Genomic DNA, 18,671 nt, shown 5'->3' on the forward strand with positions numbered 1-18,671 from the left:
TATAGAAAAACTTACTCCTTTGTTATCTCATATTCATTTTCTATCTTAACTATTTAAAGGATTGAGTTTAACTTTGTGCAAGACATAGGCATCTACTTAGCCAGGAATCGACAAAATCTAATGGCGTTATTTGGTGAGTGATAAATACTATTATGCCTGAAAAAATTGAAAGAACCAAATAAAATATATTATATATATCAAATTCAATTACATAAAACACAACCAGACCTAGGAACAATTATTTACACCTGCACATTGTGAACAAATTGTAAATGCTTAGAAAGTAGATTAAGAGTCACAATACATAAAAAGAAATACTATAAACAATTTCAGTTGTACGTAGAATGCACTTTACTCGATCCATGATTTATTTATAGTTATGGTTTTTAAAACCACACTGTTGATGTACTTATGTCTTTAGGAAAATGTTTATTAAGTTTAAGACCTATCTCAGTACGTGGATTTTTATTGTGTAAAAGGAAACATTTATTTCTACAAAAAGTCACATTTTAGTTTAGTCCAAAGTACCCTGTATTCAATAAAATTAGGTCGAACATCCAAAAACGTGTTACTATGAAGTCATCCTCGATTAAATATGAAAATACAAGACAATCGGAGTCTGTGATTGTAATTTGGAATAGTTTATAATAATTTTTTTGACATTTTTATGTCTTAGCTTTGGCACGTAACCGAAAAAAAGTTTTTCAGCCGAGTCTGCAACCACGAAAGAACATTTTCATGTCTCGTTGGAGTACCATATAAATTTAGAGTAGTGGTGGAATTATATAATATAATGATATAGTATATTAACAATCAGGAACAAGCTAGTATCTAAAGTGGCTAGTATATTAAAAATAAAAAAGTACATTAAAACATCAAGTTTCTGGCTAATATTGTAGTTTTTAATAACTGGCTTCAAACAATTCATAGAGAATTTAGGCCCTTAAACTATTTTGAATTTATCATTTAGTTCTAATTTGAACGTTGCACATACATCATATCACTTAGTCGAACAAAGGTTAAGATATATACCAAAAAGTTGCTAGTAATTCATTAGCTGCTTATTTCTCCTACAGTGACAGCTGATCACATTTATAATTTTAAGCGAAGTTTAATTGATAAATAAGTATTGTAACTGAGCAAATTATGAAGCCAATTAGTGAAATGAGGGCTGTGAAATTCACCGAGTCGAATTACATCAAGCCATTTTCTTTGATGTTTAAGCAAGTAAAAAAAAATACCTAGCAGCATTGTTTTTTTCAACCCTGATGTATGCGTATGTCTAGGGAGAAAAAGACATTAAATGGGACTTGATGGATTGCCACGATGGGTAAGAATAATATTATGGTTGTCTCTTAGTCGTTTGATCCTTAAACAAGTCTCAGTTAGCTGATAATTTTCATAAAATGTTTATTATCTGTATTTTAAACCAAATTTGTCGGGTAAATTTGGGTTAAGCTCAGAGTTCATTAATGATTTCACATTTAATTCTATAAAAATAATTGAGCTGATCGACCTTTTTTCCAGGTAATCGTAGAAGTCGATTTTTTAATAACTGTCTATTACTTAAAAAAGTCAATGAAGTGATTACTAAAAATTTAAGAAATTTGAAAAATTCAAAATTTTAGGTCTAATATATCCAAAACATTGACTGCCTCCAATCCCCTTAAAACTCAAATGAAATTATAACACTTCTGATCATAAATATATTTAGAACACAGTATGGTATACACTATATTATAATTTAAAAATTAAAGAAACTGTTCTTATAATTAAATAGTTATATGAATGTAAAAGTATTTTAATGTTGAATTATTATATATGTACATAAGGATTGTATAATCATACCATATTGATTTAAACCAGAATTTTCATATTTTATTTTACATTCAGGCCATCTAATTTTTCAAATTTGTCTATACCAATCTAACCCCTCCTCTTACTGGAAAATAAAAATCTACTGTAATGTACTAATTTTAAAGATCATATGTTTGTAATTACAACTCAAACAGAAAAATATATTTCCTTTTATTTTTAGATTCATTATTAAAGTTTACTAAATAAAATAAAACAAGGACAGTAATAAAATGTGTAATTATTATTGTTTTTTCTTTGCAGTGTTTTTATTATAATTTACAACAGAAACAGAAATACTTTAGTATGTGTGAAACAATTTCGACCGGGTAATACAACAATTGCTTTTTATATTGCTACTAATATTATAAAAAGACCATTATGTTTACGTTTTAGCTGTGTACTATAAATGTATCCCGGCTTTTGATAGACCTGCAGAAGGACCAATTGATACTGAGAAGTATCCACCTACAAATGGGTTAACAGTAGAATTTTGTGCTGGTATTGTAGACAAAAACAAATCCTTAGAAGAAATAGCTGTTGATGAAGTACGAGAAGAATGTGGCTACGAAATCAAAGTTTCAGATTTACAAAAAATCATTAGTTGCAGGCAAGTCCCCAACTTGAAATAAATAATTGCTTTAAATTATTTAATTCAATTTTTTCACGTTTTTTCACTAGATCCGGCTTAAGCATCACTGGAACAACTCAAACATATTTTTACACAGAAGTGACTGATCATATGAAAGTTTCTGATGGAGGTGGCGTTGAAAATGAAGGAGAAGACATTGACGTCGTGGAATACACTATTCCGCAAATAAGAGATATTGTTACACAATCCGATGTATTAAACGGATCAACTAGTCTTCTTTTTGGCCTAATGTGGTTTTTAACAAATAAAATAGTCCTTAACATGTGATAAAATATTATTTATATTAAAAATAATATATTTATATATAATATTAATATGCATAATTCTTTAGTTTTTTTTTTTTCACAACACATCTTATATTCTACATTTTGTTGTTTATTTTTGTAATCTAATAACTAAACGTTGTTCAATGTTTTAAAGTTTAAATCATGTATTTTAATTCAAATGAACTACTTGTTATATATTTTTAATTTTGTCATTTCTTAATATTAATGTTTTCTAATTTGCAGTACTCGATCAACGGAAGCCAAAAAAGAACTTACAATAATTTGGATAATAATTTTCCACTCTTCGAACGTCCTTACATAAAAGTGTTTTAGGTAGGAAGCTGAGAGGTGGTTAATACCTAATATATAATAGATACTATAAAAGGCATTTATTTTTTTTCTACATATTACGCTATTTAAGAACTTATGTTGTTGTTCAATGATTTAAAATTAAACATCTTATGATTGAAATGTACTCATGTTGTACAGTCATATAACTTAAAATTTAAAAACATTTTTTTGCGTTTTCCCACTAGGAGTCTTTAATTGACGAACGCCGAAAGTAGTTAACTAGATAATTAGGAAAATGTAATAAAAATATAGAAAAAAATTACACCTCTGTTACCTATCTCGTATTCATCTTCTACCTTTAATATTAAAAGAATTGAGTTTAACTTTGTCCAAGACATAGACATCTATTTGAGCTGAAAAAATTGAAAGAACCAAATCAAATTTAATATATATCAAATTAAATTATATGGAACACAACCCGACCTAAGAACAATTATTTATGACTGCAAATCATAAACAAATTAATCAAGGTTACGCGGAGACCAAAGTATAAGTTGCCTGTGTAACTGGTTAGAAAATATTTTAAGAGTCCAAATAAACAAAAAGAAATACTATAAACAATTTCAGTTGTAGTACGTAGAGTGCATTTTACTCGATCCATGATTTATTTATAGTTATGGTTTTTTTAAAACTGCGGTGTTGATGTACTTAACTGCAATGGCTGTAGAAAGAATTTGATTATTAAGCATGACTAGCATTTTACTTATAATTAGTTTAATAAAGTACTTATAAGTATTTCATTAATTTGAATCTTCTATTCTATTGGTTTGTCCACAAGGGGGTAATCATATTTAATACGGGTCGGTATCGAGAAAGTGTGTCTTTACAATGTTATTTGGATATTGTGGGTAAATATTTAATAGAGAAAGGGAGCGACATCACTTTCTTTTGCTCTGTTCAATTTTAAGTAGAATAAATGCAATTCCATCTAATAGTGAAGGATCATTTGATTAGGTTTAACTTTTTTTAGTAAGAACTAAGAAGCAGGAAGGAACTTTTTCCATTTGAACAAAAGGCCGACATGTAAAAACTTAATACAAGACTTAAGCATTTTATTTAATGAAAATGAAACAAATATAAGTTAAGACAGTTAAAACCCTTAGTGTTGATGTTATTAGATCTTTGGGAAAATGTTCAAGTTAAAACTCTTGAAATAAATAAAAATTGAAATCACTCTAACATTGTTGTAATGTTTTAATGTTGCGTCGATAATAACAAACATATTGTTAAATCAATTATTTTTGTAAAATATTACACTTTCATGGAAGAACAAATTACAACTCTATTGGCACGGCTTCTACACCACTAGATTTTTGGCTGCCATTACAATTATTCATAAATCCTTTCTATTAACTTGCAGTTGAACATCCGTAAGTAAAGCAGTTGAGAATGAACTTCCAGGAAATATAATATTAAGAATGGAAAATACATTTTTGATGACCGTTGAGGACGCCTCTGCCAATGTTGCTGAAGTCGTTGAAGATGGAATAAAAAACTGCGATAGTAACATGTCTGTAAATATAAATGACAGAGTTCTTAAGTTCGGCGGCCGTGAAAAGGTAACAATTGATTGTCAAAATCTCGTTGTCTACTTCAGTGCATTTGCAGAAAGAGCACCAAAGTAAAGGTTGATTGTAAAAACAATAATGTTGTCAAGAAGAATGGTAAAAAAAAAAGATGATTGCAACGAATGAAATAATAATTATTATTAAGGGATATTATTTTAATTTGTAAAATATGAATATTCTGATAGGATCAGTGTTTTTTTATTTGAATACTTTAAAGTGGCAATTAAAATTAAAAAAAACATTATAAAACGTGTTATCGACTAAGATATTTTCAACTTTATTTGACAAATAACAACTCAACACAAAACATGTTTTGCATCGAAAATTAAAAATACTATTTTTCTGTGCTTTTATTCACATTATTAGGTCACATTTTTCTGAATTCTAGTGTAAAAAGACTACAAAGGCGGTCAAACTATGTTTTTCGAGACGCTGATTTCGAAATTTTGTTACCAATTTATATTTTTACCCAACAAAAAAAAACAGTGGGTACAGACACAAAAAAATAAGTGCACATCGTTGCAAAACCAATAGACCAATAGCGATGTGGACCTGATTAAGGTCCACGTCGAAGTTAAAATACAAAAAGTAAGGATAATGGTCATTCTATGATACCAAAATGGTGATTAAAAGTAACATTTTAAAACGGATGTACAGAGTTGCAGTCCTTTAAACGATTACTAATGTTATTTTATTGGCAAATAATTTGTGGCTATCGATATAGGTAGGTAATTGTCATTGTAGCAAGAATAATGATTAGGTAGTTACAGCCCTGTGTAATAGTTCTGATTACTGGTACCAGAACTATTAAGAAATGTATTTGTTGTTCAAAGTCGAAACCAATTCAGGAAGATGTATTTTAAATAATTGAAGACTTTTAAAATATAAGTTTGATTTTTTATTAACACTTGTAAAACATAAAAATGGACAATCTGTCACAGAGTAGTATACTAGTTGAGTCTGGTAATTCGTCTGGTTTAGCAATGGATCCCACTCCTATTTATATGGACATGATAATTTGTGTAATGTATTATTGTGGGAATTTGTGTAGGCTTTAGCTTATTGATGGGCGGACGCCACAGCGGACGCACATCGGATGATTATTTTAATTAGTGTTAACTTGCGATAAAATGGTAATAACATATTTTTCCCATATAGTTTAATTAAGCGGAACGGAAACCGAAAAGCTTCTGTATATGAAACATACATTTACAATTCCATCCAATCATTGTGCTAGACAATTATACTGGTGTGTTTTAATTACTGACCATGAGTCACGTTTCACAATTATAATAGATGTGCGGTTATTTTATATTTAACAGAGTGACATCATTATAATATGAGTAATAAATGTGCTTATGTGTAGTTGTGCGTTTATGTGAAGGGTGTAGAAGGTTATGCATATAACACCTGTGTACCTAAATAGCGTCGATACTGATAATAATGTGTAAATTTTATTTCAGAAAAATTGATGTAGAATTTTTACTTTTATGATTAAAAAATACATATTCCCGTAAAACTGTTTTTAAAGAACTTTTGTTTCTAAGAATTGTCATATGTTAAATGGTGAACTGTTGAAAAATGTCTAGAACTTTTTCGTATAGCGGGTTTAACAACCAACTATATAATATTAGACCATACGTTTTTTGCTAAAGCCAATAAAGTTGCACAAAAGATTCTATTTATCATAATTTGAGAATTGAAAAATATTCTAGCAGTCGTAGATTAACTGTTTTTCATTTTGTCATATTTGGTGATAAAATCAAAAACTTTGAATGAAAGCAATCAATTTTCCTCTCTGTAGTAAGCCCGGAAAGGGATTTTACATAGGTACATAAAGTATATGAGAAACAAATGTAGACTATTATAAATAAAAACACTTTTTGAAAAATAACTTTAACTGTTTTAATGAGCACTGTGTAAACTGCGTTTTAACTGACTGGCTGAAGACTGACAATTGTACAGAGAAATAGATAAGTTTATATAGTAATGTGTAAATTAGTTAATTGTAACAAACAACATAAAATAGGTTTAGAACAAGAGAAACTAGTATTAACGACTTATAACAAAGTAGTTAAATACGCAGGTTGCAAATAGCTAGTCAAGGAAATAATATGAAACTGAAAAGTGTATGTCGTAATGACGTAAGTACATAATAAGTACATAAATACATAATAATATAATAAGTAAGCGTGTGCTTACTACACCCCCACCACAAAATAGAAAGACACTAAAAACAATGGGTTTTCCCCAAAAAAAAAAAATTTAACAAAATAAACAGAGAAGAACAATAATAGACAATAATTATAATACAATAATGCAATGATAGACAATAGTAAACAATACTAATCTAAAATAACATCCATCACCTATACATAAGTATATATATACAAACAATAGTTAATACCAATTAAACAAAACAAATACATACAAAATTAAAGTCTCGGATAGACCGAGTACATAGTACTAGAATGAAGTATGTCATAGTGACTTGTATTAATTACATTTGTTGCAGAAGAGTTGGGATTTAATACAATAGGTGAAATGTAATGGTTAGCTGTATTATTACAATCATCTGTATTATTGTGAAGTTCAGTTAATTCTTCTGCTGTTCCTTCGATTGTGGGTGTTTTATTAGTGAGTAATTTGACAGTAATAAAAATAAGAAAGAAAATTAGGTTACCAATTAATAATATAATAAGAACGGTAATAAAAAGAGAGTACGATCGAACGTGCTCTGGCTGTATACAATTAGATTTTAGTTTTAATAAATCGTTAAGATTATGAATAGATATATAATCAGAAAGTACTGTAATAGGGTAATTAATTAATGAATTGTCGGTAAGAGGTACAATATTTGTAAGGGGAATTACATCAATATAATATTCACGAGAGACAGGAGCAGGAAGGAGGATATCATTTTGATAATCTTCTTAAATAAAAAAATAAAAACGAAGATTATTATGACAAATCCGCACGCGAACCGGTTTTTCAGATGGGAGTTAAGATTCTAATAAAAAACCAAAACAAAAAGCATTCATTAGAGGACCTTTGGCTGGGCCCATTTATCGTTACACAAATACATACATAACGGAAACGTTACTATATTACAAGGAAGACGTGAAAAACGGGTTCACGTCAATAACATAAAAAGATTTTACGATTAAAACAATTATTATTTTTCTTTCTTCTTCTCTCTATCCCGCATTACTAGTTCTTGTCGTATTTTCTTGCTCAATTCTAAAATTCAACATTTTTTTTTATACACAGTAAAATTCCTTTATACCCGAAAAACAACTACTCCACATGTTCGGAAATAAAACCGATAAACTAAAAGAACTAGTATGTTTTGAAAAGCTAAAAACTGAAGAATTGTATAATATCTTAAACAATAAAGATTAATGAAAGAATTCATTAAATTTTGTTTTTTTTTCTTCCATTATAAGTTATTAAGCATTTTTGTTTCTATATTCTCTTTCATTAGCAAAAGATTCTTGTCGACAATAACATTATTCACAATTATATAATATTTTTTTACTTTTATTTTTTTTTTTTAGACCACAAGTCAACTTCTTAGTCGTGGACTTCGAGTTTACTAATCTTAACAAAAATAATCTTGTTTTAATATCAGGAGCTATCAGCAACTCTTTACAGCGGTATTCAGTACACAAATTGTCTGGTTCACCCATTATTTTCCATACAGAAACATTTAAAACCAACCGTAATCATGTTAGAAAGAATTTTTAAAAATAAACCGGATAAATAATTAGCAGCAGCACTTAATGAACTTTACGACAGCCTTTTTGAAGGTAAAGCAAACTTAAATAGTAGCTTTATTACATCTTATATCAATTATAACATAGGACAAAATATTATAGTCACATGGTGTGGTGAGTTCGACGGTTGTTATTGGACCTGTTGGGAGTAAACAATAAAATTATATCAATCAAGGGTTATATGATGTGCATCACAATGGCATTTTTTACGTTATAATTTCTGAGCTTCGGTTAAAACAGGATATTTGTAGCTTCTGCATTGGGCCGTTCCCAAAGCAGGGGAGACAAACTAACCTTGTCGAAGCGCATGGCATTTAATAAATTATAATAATATATCATAATAATTTATTTGGGGTTTGTGACGAAAATATATATCTACACTAGAAAACCAAAATATAAATACCTTAAAGCTTGTTAAGAAAACAAACTAAAATTATTAAATTATTACAAAAAGAACATATATTTCTTAATTCTTCTATTTCTTTTTTGTCAACTTCAATGTCTAATATGAGTAAGGAAATGTCAGAATATTCTTTTGCTAACATTATGGGAGACCATAATACTCACATTAAATTAATTCTTGGTGCATACATGCACAACACAACTATCTCAGCAGACGTATTAAATTACGCTTCGACAGGACATATTCATCCTTATTTATTAAATAGACAAGAATTTATTAACAATCTAAGAGATATCAAGGTTTCTGTTCCATCAGGGACAGATTTACCTGTATATTTGCTACTAATAACAGTATTGTACTTTTAATTAAACTACCGTTAGTTTATCAAACTCATTTAACATTGTATTCAGTAATAAAATATATGTTTATGTTAAACCTTCTTCCCACTATTTAGCTATAAGCAGATCGCATGAATAGGTATTATACTAGTTACCCCGCATTGGACCTATTAAGATGTAAGACATCCACTTCTTTTTTGCTATGTCCAGAAATCCAAATACTACATCCTACAAATTTAAAACCTACTTGTGAGATCACATTATTCCAAAGTCCACGATATTTCCCTTCTAATTGTCATATCCTCCAACGTTTAAATTTATCTTATTCTATTTTTCACAAATTACATACTAAAAATCAGTGGTTATTTGTTAATTTATCAGCGTATTATTGATTATCTATGTCGGCCATAACAAATTTACATTTTGATTCGAAACAGGCCAGATCACCTTCGGAACCACCCGAAAAACTCGGTAGCATTTTAATAGCGTTATTGAAAGTGAGAATTTATGCCATTTTGGTGTACTTAGAATCGAATTTAATTAATTTAACCCGCAACAGGTCCTCGTCGTATTCAACTGCTTGCCAGTGGATTTGTCGTTGATTTCTCCGTGATCTTGTTTGACTGCTTCCGTGACAACGTGTTCGGATGAGATACTGTTAATTACACGAATGTAATTAACACTGCGACGTTTTATCGTCGACAGAGTGTATTTTATTAAAAAAAAAAAAAAAAAACCACTCGGGTTTCCCAGCGGTCAGATAGAATCTGAGCGTTGACCGAAAAATCATTTTTGGATTTTGCGGTGACTGACAAGTGTCTGTGAACTTGGCACCGACATAACAGAGTTGGGTTTTAACAACGACTTACTTGCAAAGATGCTTTGCGTTGACCAAGAACGACTTGGGTTTTGCGGTTCGCTGGAGCGGTGAGAGCTTCTGGCGGTGCTGTGCTAACGTTAGACGATGATCGGTCGTTCAACGTTAGGGACAGTGTTGACTTGTCAGGATGTCGGTGCTTCGAACGACGGTGGTGTTCGTCTCAGTTTGCGAAGAACGCAGGTTGAAGATCGCAGTCCGAACAACTTTTAAGCCCGGAAAGGGATTTTACATAGGTACATAAAGTATATGAGAAACAAATGTAGACTTTTATAAATAAAAACACTTTTTGAAAAATAACTTTAACTGTTTTAATGAGCACTGTGTAAACTGCGTTTTAACTGACTGGCTGAAGACTGACGATTGTACAGAGAAATAGATAAGTTTATATAGTAATATGTAAATTAGTAAATTGTAACAAACAACATAAAATAGGTTTAGAAAACAAGAGAAACTAGTATTAACAACATAAAACAAAGTAGTTAATTACGCAGGTTGCAAACAGCTAGTCAAGGAAATAATATGAAACCTGAAAAGTGTATGTCGTAATGACGTGCATATAATAAGTACATAAATACATAATAATATAATAAGTAAGCGTGTGCTTACTACATCTCCCAACTTAAATAAAACGTTAGTTATGAAAATTTGATCAATATAACCTATCTCAGATTAAATTTTTGCACATTTAAACTGTTACGACTCGTGTTAAATAAATTAGTTTGTTATAATTTAATATTGAAACAATAGCTGATTAGAAAATACAGGTTTTCATACAACACAAACCGTTTTGCTAGCCTACTTTAGTCTCGATAATATTTGCACCAACCCCGTAAGTAATTTCAACAGTAGGTGCAATTAAAATAAACAGTATTGAAAAGTAAACTGTTTCGAATCGACGGCTTAGTCCACTTTATTCCAAAATACACTTTTTGATACCAATCGGTAGAACATTGAATGCGTTTTATTTTTTTATAAAAATTATTCAAATCTCAAATTTATATTTGTTGTGATATTTACATTTACAATGAAAACTTTGTAGTAAAATCTTATTAAAAGTAAAAAATTTAATTCTCTCTCTTGAACAATTTCAATTTTATGACTTATAAGTTATAACAAGTGTGCACTAAGCCATCAAAATAATACTCACACTCGTTGATGGTCGAATCTTTGGGTGGTATCGCATCTTTGAATTCTGACACTAGTTCTGAACGATATATCTTTCCGCCGGCCGTTGATAGAATATTACAATGAATTTACAAAATTATGAATATTATAGGATTTACTTTGTAATGATTTTTATACAGCATATTTTTTTTTTATATATACATATTTTATATTTTTTATTTAAGTACAGAAAAAAAAAACCAGTACAGTGGGGTCGGGGCATAGTGGGGACGGAGCATAGTGGGGACGGGGAGGTCACAGGTTTATAGGAATTTTTAAATCTGAAAGTGATAAAATCACTTTCGAAAAAACGCTTCGATGCAAATCGGTAGTTAGTATTTTCAAGGCAGTACAATCTAAACCAAGCACAGTGTAAGCTAGGAAAGTTAGAAAGTAATAAATTGAATCGGCCATTTCAAAAACGACTTAGGTCACCGATTTTTCAAAACTGTCTTTTTATCAAATGTAATAATTATATACTTAGCTACGTATTCTGTGTGAAAACTCAATTTGTCAGACTCATATTTAATACAAATGTTGAGTACAAGCGATTTTATCCGAGAGGACTAGTATAGTAGAGTATTGGCATAATGTAATCAAAGCAATGAGGAAACGGAGAGGTCACAGGTCTACAAGAATTATTATAAATAAAAGTGATAAAATTGAATAAAATCGCTTTCAAATAAACGCTTTGATGCTTCTATTTTGTAATTTTATCAGTCATTTAAAAAACGACACAAGTCACAAATTTGAAATATTACACTAGCCACAAGAAACTTCATAAATATATTTTGCAGTGATTCAAATTTCTTGTACTCAACATTTGTATTAAATATGAGTCTGACAAATTGAGTTTTCACACAGAATACGTAGCTAAGTATGTAATTATTACATTTGATAAAAAGACAGTTTTGAAAAATCGGTGACTTAAGTCGTTTTTGAAATGGCCGATTCAATTTATTACTTTCTAACTTTCCTAGCTTACACTGTGCTTGGTTTAGATTGTACTGCCTTGAAAATACTAACTACCGATTTGCATCGAAGCGTTTTTTCGAAAGTGATTTTATCACTTTCAGATTTAAAAATTCCTATAAACCTGTGACCTCCCCGTCCCCACTATGCTCCGTCCCCACTATGCCCCGACCCCACTGTACTGGTTTTTTTTTTTTTTTAATTAATTTACAACAAATTTATGAATATTCAGGTTTTTTTCGTGAGAAGTTTGAAATAGGTTTAATAGAAATAAAAGTAGAAAAGAAGATAATATTTATTGTGACCAAGGTGGAAGAAGGAAAATGAAATAGTGATTTTTCTGGGCAAGTCAAGATAATCATTATTGGTTATAAATTATTATTTATACTTTTTAGTAACAAAAGGGAGAGGTGAGAGCAATTTTTTTGTTGGCTATCTGAGGAACGCCGACCTGGACAGATATTAAATTTCAATAATTTCAAGAAAAGATGTACTGAAAATGTATAGGTAAGCAATTTTTACTAATAATAATTGTTTTATGCACTTGAATGTGCACTTGTGAGATTAGGTCAGAGGAAACCCGATTTTTAAAAGAAGAATACCAGGAAAATGAAAGGAAGAGTTCACTTTTTTTTTACAATATGTAAATAAAAATAATAATACTCGGAACGACAGCGGATTGACACTCCGGATCAATTTTAAATCAATAACTGATAATTGAATTATCGAATACTGACTGGCAACTACCTACAAATGTCATCACCCCCCGACCTCTCTCTCACACTCCATGACCGGCTCGGGCCGATAAGGGGTTTTTCGTTCCCACCTGTACCGTGTACATAAGACGGTGGACAGTTGATAACGCGATCGGGCGTTTATATGGTCACGATCGAATATTATTTTGTCTCGAAAATTGATAATTACAACAACTATACACAATAGTATAAACAACTCATGTTATCATTTCTCACGTAATGGCTGCCAATTAAAATTAAATTAGTTACTTAAATTAAATTCAGTCATTCCGCAAAAAGTTCAAGTCCAAATCGATTTTATATCAACTGTGACTTAATAAAATCCACACCCAGTTAGTTATATTCTGTTGACAAATTGTTTTTTATTAAATAGTGAAAATTGATAAAATAAACATCAACTACGTCATAAAAGTTTTATACAGCGCAATACAAGTTACAACCAGAATAAAAACTAGCGTTTTTGTAGAGATTTAAAAATACTATTTGAAACGACATACAATATTTTCTATCATAACTGATTTCATAATTCATTACGGAGCAGATAAGAGCGCGCATCAATATGCCGTTCGTACACACGATGATGCCAATAGAACAAAAAATTATACTTTTTTTTTTTCGTTTCTCACATCTGGTAGAGTGCGTTTGTACTTGTACAAAACTTGTGCGTGTATACAGATAAAAAAAAACATACATCAGAGTAAAACCAATACCTTCTCGCTTTGCATCGAAGCTAAAACATTTTTCTGGATTTTTGTGAAAAAGGCATTAAAAGGGGTCAAATTATATGTTTTTGGGGTCGGTGATTACGAATTTGTTATCAGTTCTCAATTTTAATCAGCCAGAAAGAACTTAAGTAAAAAAAAAAAAAAATTGAACTTTGTGTCAACTTAAAGTCAAAAGTGTTACTTGAGCACAAAACTCAATAGTATCATTCTGCATAGATCTACATAAAATTGTTTTAATGATTTGATAACAATTTTTTTAAGATTTTAAGTGTTTTTTGTTAAAATATACGCAATCTGCGAAAACACAGTTTTCCGGCTATTAAAAAAAAACTGTAGTGCCGAATTATTTTTCCGTTTAATATGTTATGGATACATATGAGTTCCAACTACTGGCAAATTTTCAACCCAAAGGTCTTAAAATTACGGCTAAAAACCCCGAAAAACAAAAAAACCTGTACCCCCCCTAGGGGGGTGGGCATTGGGTTAAATTCAAATTTGATATAACTGACGTGCGCGGGCATACTAAATAAATATTTCTTATAAATTTCAACTCGATCCGACTCTTTTTCTCGAAGCTATAGCCAGTAAAAGTTCTAACTTAAAAACTCGTACGGTTTTTTTTTTTTGTTTTTTCAACTTTCGCCTGTGAAGAGTTAAACTTTTTCAACTTTTACCCCCCCAAAGTACCAACTAGATGAAAATTGCGATTTATAGAGTTGCTATTCGAAGGAATTGGTCCAGTATTAAAGAAGTTACAGTGTATACAGATAAAAAAAAAACATACATCAGAGTAAAACCAATACCTTCTCGCTTTGCATCGAAGCTAAAATATCCATCACCAATTATTAAAATTGATTTGATATTTACAACAAACCGAAAAAAAAAAAATTGATGAAAAAATACATTGAGTACATCTATTAAGTACTCAATTATTTGGTATATAGGAGAGAATTAGTTATAAAAATAAAAATACACTTTATTTTTTTACAGATATAAAAGAACAATTTTTTTTAATAAAAAAAGGTACTAATGTAATATTTGTCTCTTTGAACAGTGCACTAAGGATTAGATAACAAAGTGATGTCAAGATGTTTCCATTCACCGGTTGTATTTGGTACTGTAAATTGGAACCTAATGTCGTTTGTAAGATACCTACTATAAAGTTGTTTATTTCTTGTATAAAGTTCGTTTTTTTCAAAGTTCTCGCCGGGACTTCTGCGTTAGCTTCTGAAAAATGTGTTCGTTTTGATCAAATACCTAGGAAAACACTTGGTTCATAGAATTTGAGCAAACGTGGTAAGAACTGATGCATCTTACACATCATACAAGAAATCCCAGAATAAAATATTTCCAGTTTATTTACATAGATAGATATTTATATAGATGCAAAATAATAATTTGAAAAGATTTGCTATTCCTTAAACGCTTGACCAGTTCGGTCGCCTATGAGAGTTTGTTTTACCTACTCTTTTAAGTTTTACTCTTTGATTTTCTCAATTTCCTGCTTAGAGAGGGTGCCCGATGTGACGGAGTGTCCAACAAGTGACAGTCAGCGCTTGGAGACTTGTTGGAGAAATATATTTCCTGTATGTTAGTTTTTTTGATACAGCCTAGTAAAAAATAAATTGACTAAAATATTGATAGTAAAAATTGACTTGGGATAGTGCAAAAAAGAATTTATTTTGCAATGATGTAGTTAATGATGACCTAATCTAACTTATTACGATACTATTACTATTATTTGTTAATCTATACTTAAATCTTAAGCCGAACCAACGCACAAACATTTTTTACAATTATTGATATAGTGTATAATATGTAATATCGTTAAGTAATACAGGTTCTAAAAATATTAATGTTTTTACTTAAAAACTGTAGGTACTCTGATTTAAATATTGTAATGGACGATTTAACAATTTAATAGGGTGGCATGAACTTGTAGACTTTTTCGAAGTTAGAGGACTTTGATTTTTCGATAAAGTTAAACACAAATTAAACCTGTCTGTATTATTAAAATTATTTTGTTTGAAAATCATCGAAGCCGGCTAGACTCAATTAAAAATATGTCAGTGTGTATAGAACTACCTTAAAAAAATAACAACAAAAGTAGAATTTAATAAAAAAAAAAAATAAACATCCATATGTCTCAAAACAAATGACAATTGAATATCAAATCACAATTAAATAGTGTTAAGAATACAGTTTATATCTTTCTATGTACCTACGTATCATAATTATATATATTTTTTTTTATGAAAATAATCAACACATGTTTTAATTTCTATGAAATATGTATAATTAAATGTCTAAAAAGTAATAATTAGAGGAAAAGTAAGTTTATATTGTTTAAATCATTTACCAGACGACAAAGGTTTTTTAAACCGCAAAGTTTTTTTTAGTTTTGAAATAACAGTAACATTGTTTTCGAGGTGTTTTTTTTCTGCAACCTCATTATTGGCAGCTGTTGTTTCATTAGTGGAATCATATTTTTCATTTAAGCTCTATGCAAAAAAAAAAAAAAAAATACAAATTACATTAATTTTTATATTTAAATATAAAACAATTTTGTTACCGAAGTGTTGACAAAGTTCTTTTCCCGAGTCAAAACATTATCTTTGCCTGAAAAATAATCTTCCAGTCTTTTATTTACTACATTTTTGACGTCGAGTTTAATTTGATCCAACAAATCATTGTTTTTAAACAGCTCGTTTACTTTTAATTTTCCAAGTACTAAATTAATAATTATTCCATTTGCTGGCGACAAAGACGACAGAAAATATTCACGACTTGTATCGTAATCAACGCGTTTCATAAGAGCTTCTAGTCTTGATTTCTTCAGCTCGTAAAAGTCTCTATCTAAGCTTCCTTCGTGTTTCCACCGATGATTATCTAAATCCGGCTTATCTTCACCATGTACTAGATCATAAGTCAAGTTATTAACCCTTCTATTGGGACCATCTACTAAATATTCGTTGTTAAATGGAAACAGTTTTTCAGGAACAAATTTTCTATGGTTATTAAAAAGCACAGGCTCGGTTTGGACGTATTTAGAACATTTTTCCGTTCCATACAAATTGCATTGTTGATAACTGTCCTGAACGCCTAACAAAACTTAAGATTAGTTTGTTCATAATTTATGTAAAAAAAAAAAAGGATTCAAAAGCTCATAATTTGCACATCGATAAAAACATCAAGTTAATATAATTTATATTAGGTATACTATAGCAAACTTGCAAGGACTTTTTCTATGGATTCGATAGTTATTAAAATCTTGTTGAAGTTTATTGTACTTTTCTTCTAAACATTTGTACTTTTGCGTCCAATACATTTCTTGTGTTTGCATAGCATTATCACCTGGCTGTGGTATCAGCTAAATTAAAATAATTAATTATACTTACAGATTTAAACAACTTACATGATATAGCATCTTGTCTTTGTGGACATCCCCACAGTCGTAGGTCATGATATTTTGACGGCCACTGAACTTAGGAACTCCGTCATTTATATTTACAGACATGTTACTATCGCAGTTTTTTATTCCATCTTTAACGACTTCAGCAGCATTGGGAGAGGCATCCTCGACGGTCATCAAAAATGTATTTTCCATTCTTAATATTATATTTCCTGGAAGTTCATTCTCAACTGCTTTACTTACGGATGTTCAACTGCAAATGCAATATTTCTTACAGAATGTTATGTGCCAATGATTAAACATAGAGATATGTATTATACATAGATACTCCAAGTTAATAGAAAGGATTTATGAATAATTGTAATGGCAGCCAAAAATCTAGTGGTGTAGGAGCCGTGCCAATAGAGTTGTAATTTGTTCATCCATGAAATTGTAATATTTTACAAAGATAATTGATTTAATAATATGTTTGTTATTATCGATGCAACATTAAAACATTGCAACAATATTAGAGTTATTTCAATTTTTATTTATTTCAAAAGTTTTAACTTGAACATTTTCCAGTGTACATCATCAACACTGTGTTTTTTTTAACTGTGTAAAGAATTTTTTAACTTTAAATAAATTATAGTTGTTACTTTTAATTAAGTAAAATGCGCACGTCTTGTAAGACGTTTTTACATGTTGGTCTTGTGTTCAAACGAAAAAAGTTTTACCTAACTAATGTATCATTTTCCGTTAGACGGATTTCCAGTTAATCTACTTTATATCGAAACAGAGCACAGCAAAGCGATGTCACCCTTTTTGTCTATTCAATATTTACACACAATATACAAAAAACATTTTTAAGACACTTTCTCGATACCAACGTCCAACCCATTTTAAATATGATTACCTTGTGGTCAAGCCAATAGAAAATAAAAATTAATGAACCAAAGTCTATAAGCAACTTGAGCAACTTATACTATGGTCTCTGCGTAACCTCGATTACCCAGTCATGCTTAATAATGCAATCCTTTCTACAGCCAGTGCAGTTAAGTTAACATTGGTCTCACTTTGGACTAAACTAAAATGTGACCTCATGTAGAAATAAACGTTTCTTTATACATTGTATACAAATCAATCCACGTACTGAGCTGGGTCTTAAACTTAAACATTTTCCTAAAGACATATATCCATCAACACTGCGGTTTTAAAAACAATAACTATAAATAAATCATGGATCGAGTAAAGCACACTCTACGTACTACAACTGAAATTGTTCTTTATTTATTTGGACTCTTAATATATTTTCTAAGCAGTTACACAGGCAACTTATACTCTGGTCTCTGCGTAACCTCAATTACCCACCAGTCTGCATAATAATTAATTCTGTCTACAGCCAATGCTGTGAAGCACATTGGCCTTACTTTGGACAAGAGACTCACTAGGGGTCCACATACAAACCTTAAGCATAAAGCTTGTAGAAATCTATAATCCGAAATTTTATTGTCATTTTACTACTGTCATCATACTTGCTACCTATTACATGTATACTCGTATATTGTAAATAAAT

The 18,671-nt window shown here is 30.0% G+C and overlaps 2 protein-coding genes across 2 annotated transcripts; one reads left to right on the forward strand and one right to left on the reverse strand.

Moving 5' to 3' along the window:
* The first annotated feature begins 603 nt into the window (after window positions 1-603).
* LOC126847620 (uridine diphosphate glucose pyrophosphatase NUDT14-like) lies at window positions 604-2,791 on the forward strand. Its single transcript, XM_050587928.1, has 5 exons — window positions 604-1,227; window positions 1,287-1,330; window positions 2,119-2,183; window positions 2,251-2,464; window positions 2,536-2,791. Exons 1-5 carry the CDS (start codon window positions 1,147-1,149, stop codon window positions 2,771-2,773), a joined length of 642 nt encoding a protein of 213 aa, XP_050443885.1. The 5' UTR covers window positions 604-1,146; the 3' UTR covers window positions 2,774-2,791.
* Window positions 2,792-13,281: 10,490 nt separating this feature from the next.
* On the reverse strand, window positions 13,282-17,171 carry LOC126847598 (uncharacterized). The gene is made up of 5 exons (XM_050587907.1): window positions 17,120-17,171; window positions 16,277-16,806; window positions 16,064-16,205; window positions 14,807-14,931; window positions 13,282-13,323 (listed from the first exon to the last, which is right to left on the reverse strand). The coding sequence occupies exons 2-5, from the start codon at window positions 16,514-16,516 to the stop codon at window positions 13,282-13,284; spliced, it is 549 nt and encodes a 182-aa protein (XP_050443864.1). The 5' UTR covers window positions 16,517-16,806; window positions 17,120-17,171.
* Window positions 17,172-18,671: the final 1,500 nt, after the last annotated feature.

The sequence above is a fragment of the Adelges cooleyi genome, unplaced genomic scaffold, assembly GCF_023614345.1.
Source record: "Adelges cooleyi isolate 19-005CV unplaced genomic scaffold, UGA_ACOO_1.1 ACOO_flye_CR_arks_rails_tigmint_CR_PRNA_11, whole genome shotgun sequence".
NCBI lineage: Eukaryota > Metazoa > Arthropoda > Insecta > Hemiptera > Adelgidae > Adelges > Adelges cooleyi.

Bases quoted from the DNA above. Each gene is read 5' to 3' on its own strand.
- LOC126847620 (XM_050587928.1), top strand. From the start codon at position 1,147: ATGAAGCCAATTAGTGAAATGAGGGCTGTGAAATTCACCGAGTCGAAT. The intron at 1,331-2,118 runs GTAAGAATAATA...TTTTCTTTGCAG, and splicing joins TTGATGGATTGCCACGATGG to TGTTTTTATTATAATTTACA. The intron at 2,184-2,250 runs GTAATACAACAA...TTTACGTTTTAG, and splicing joins TGTGAAACAATTTCGACCGG to CTGTGTACTATAAATGTATC.
- LOC126847598 (XM_050587907.1), bottom strand. From the start codon at position 16,516: ATGAAACGCGTTGATTACGATACAAGTCGTGAATATTTTCTGTCGTCT. The intron at 16,206-16,276 runs GTAACAAAATTG...TTTTTTGCATAG, and splicing joins AGAACTTTGTCAACACTTCG to AGCTTAAATGAAAAATATGA. The intron at 13,324-14,806 runs GTGAATGGAAAC...ATTTGTCAACAG, and splicing joins TACAGTACCAAATACAACCG to AATATAACTAACTGGGTGTG.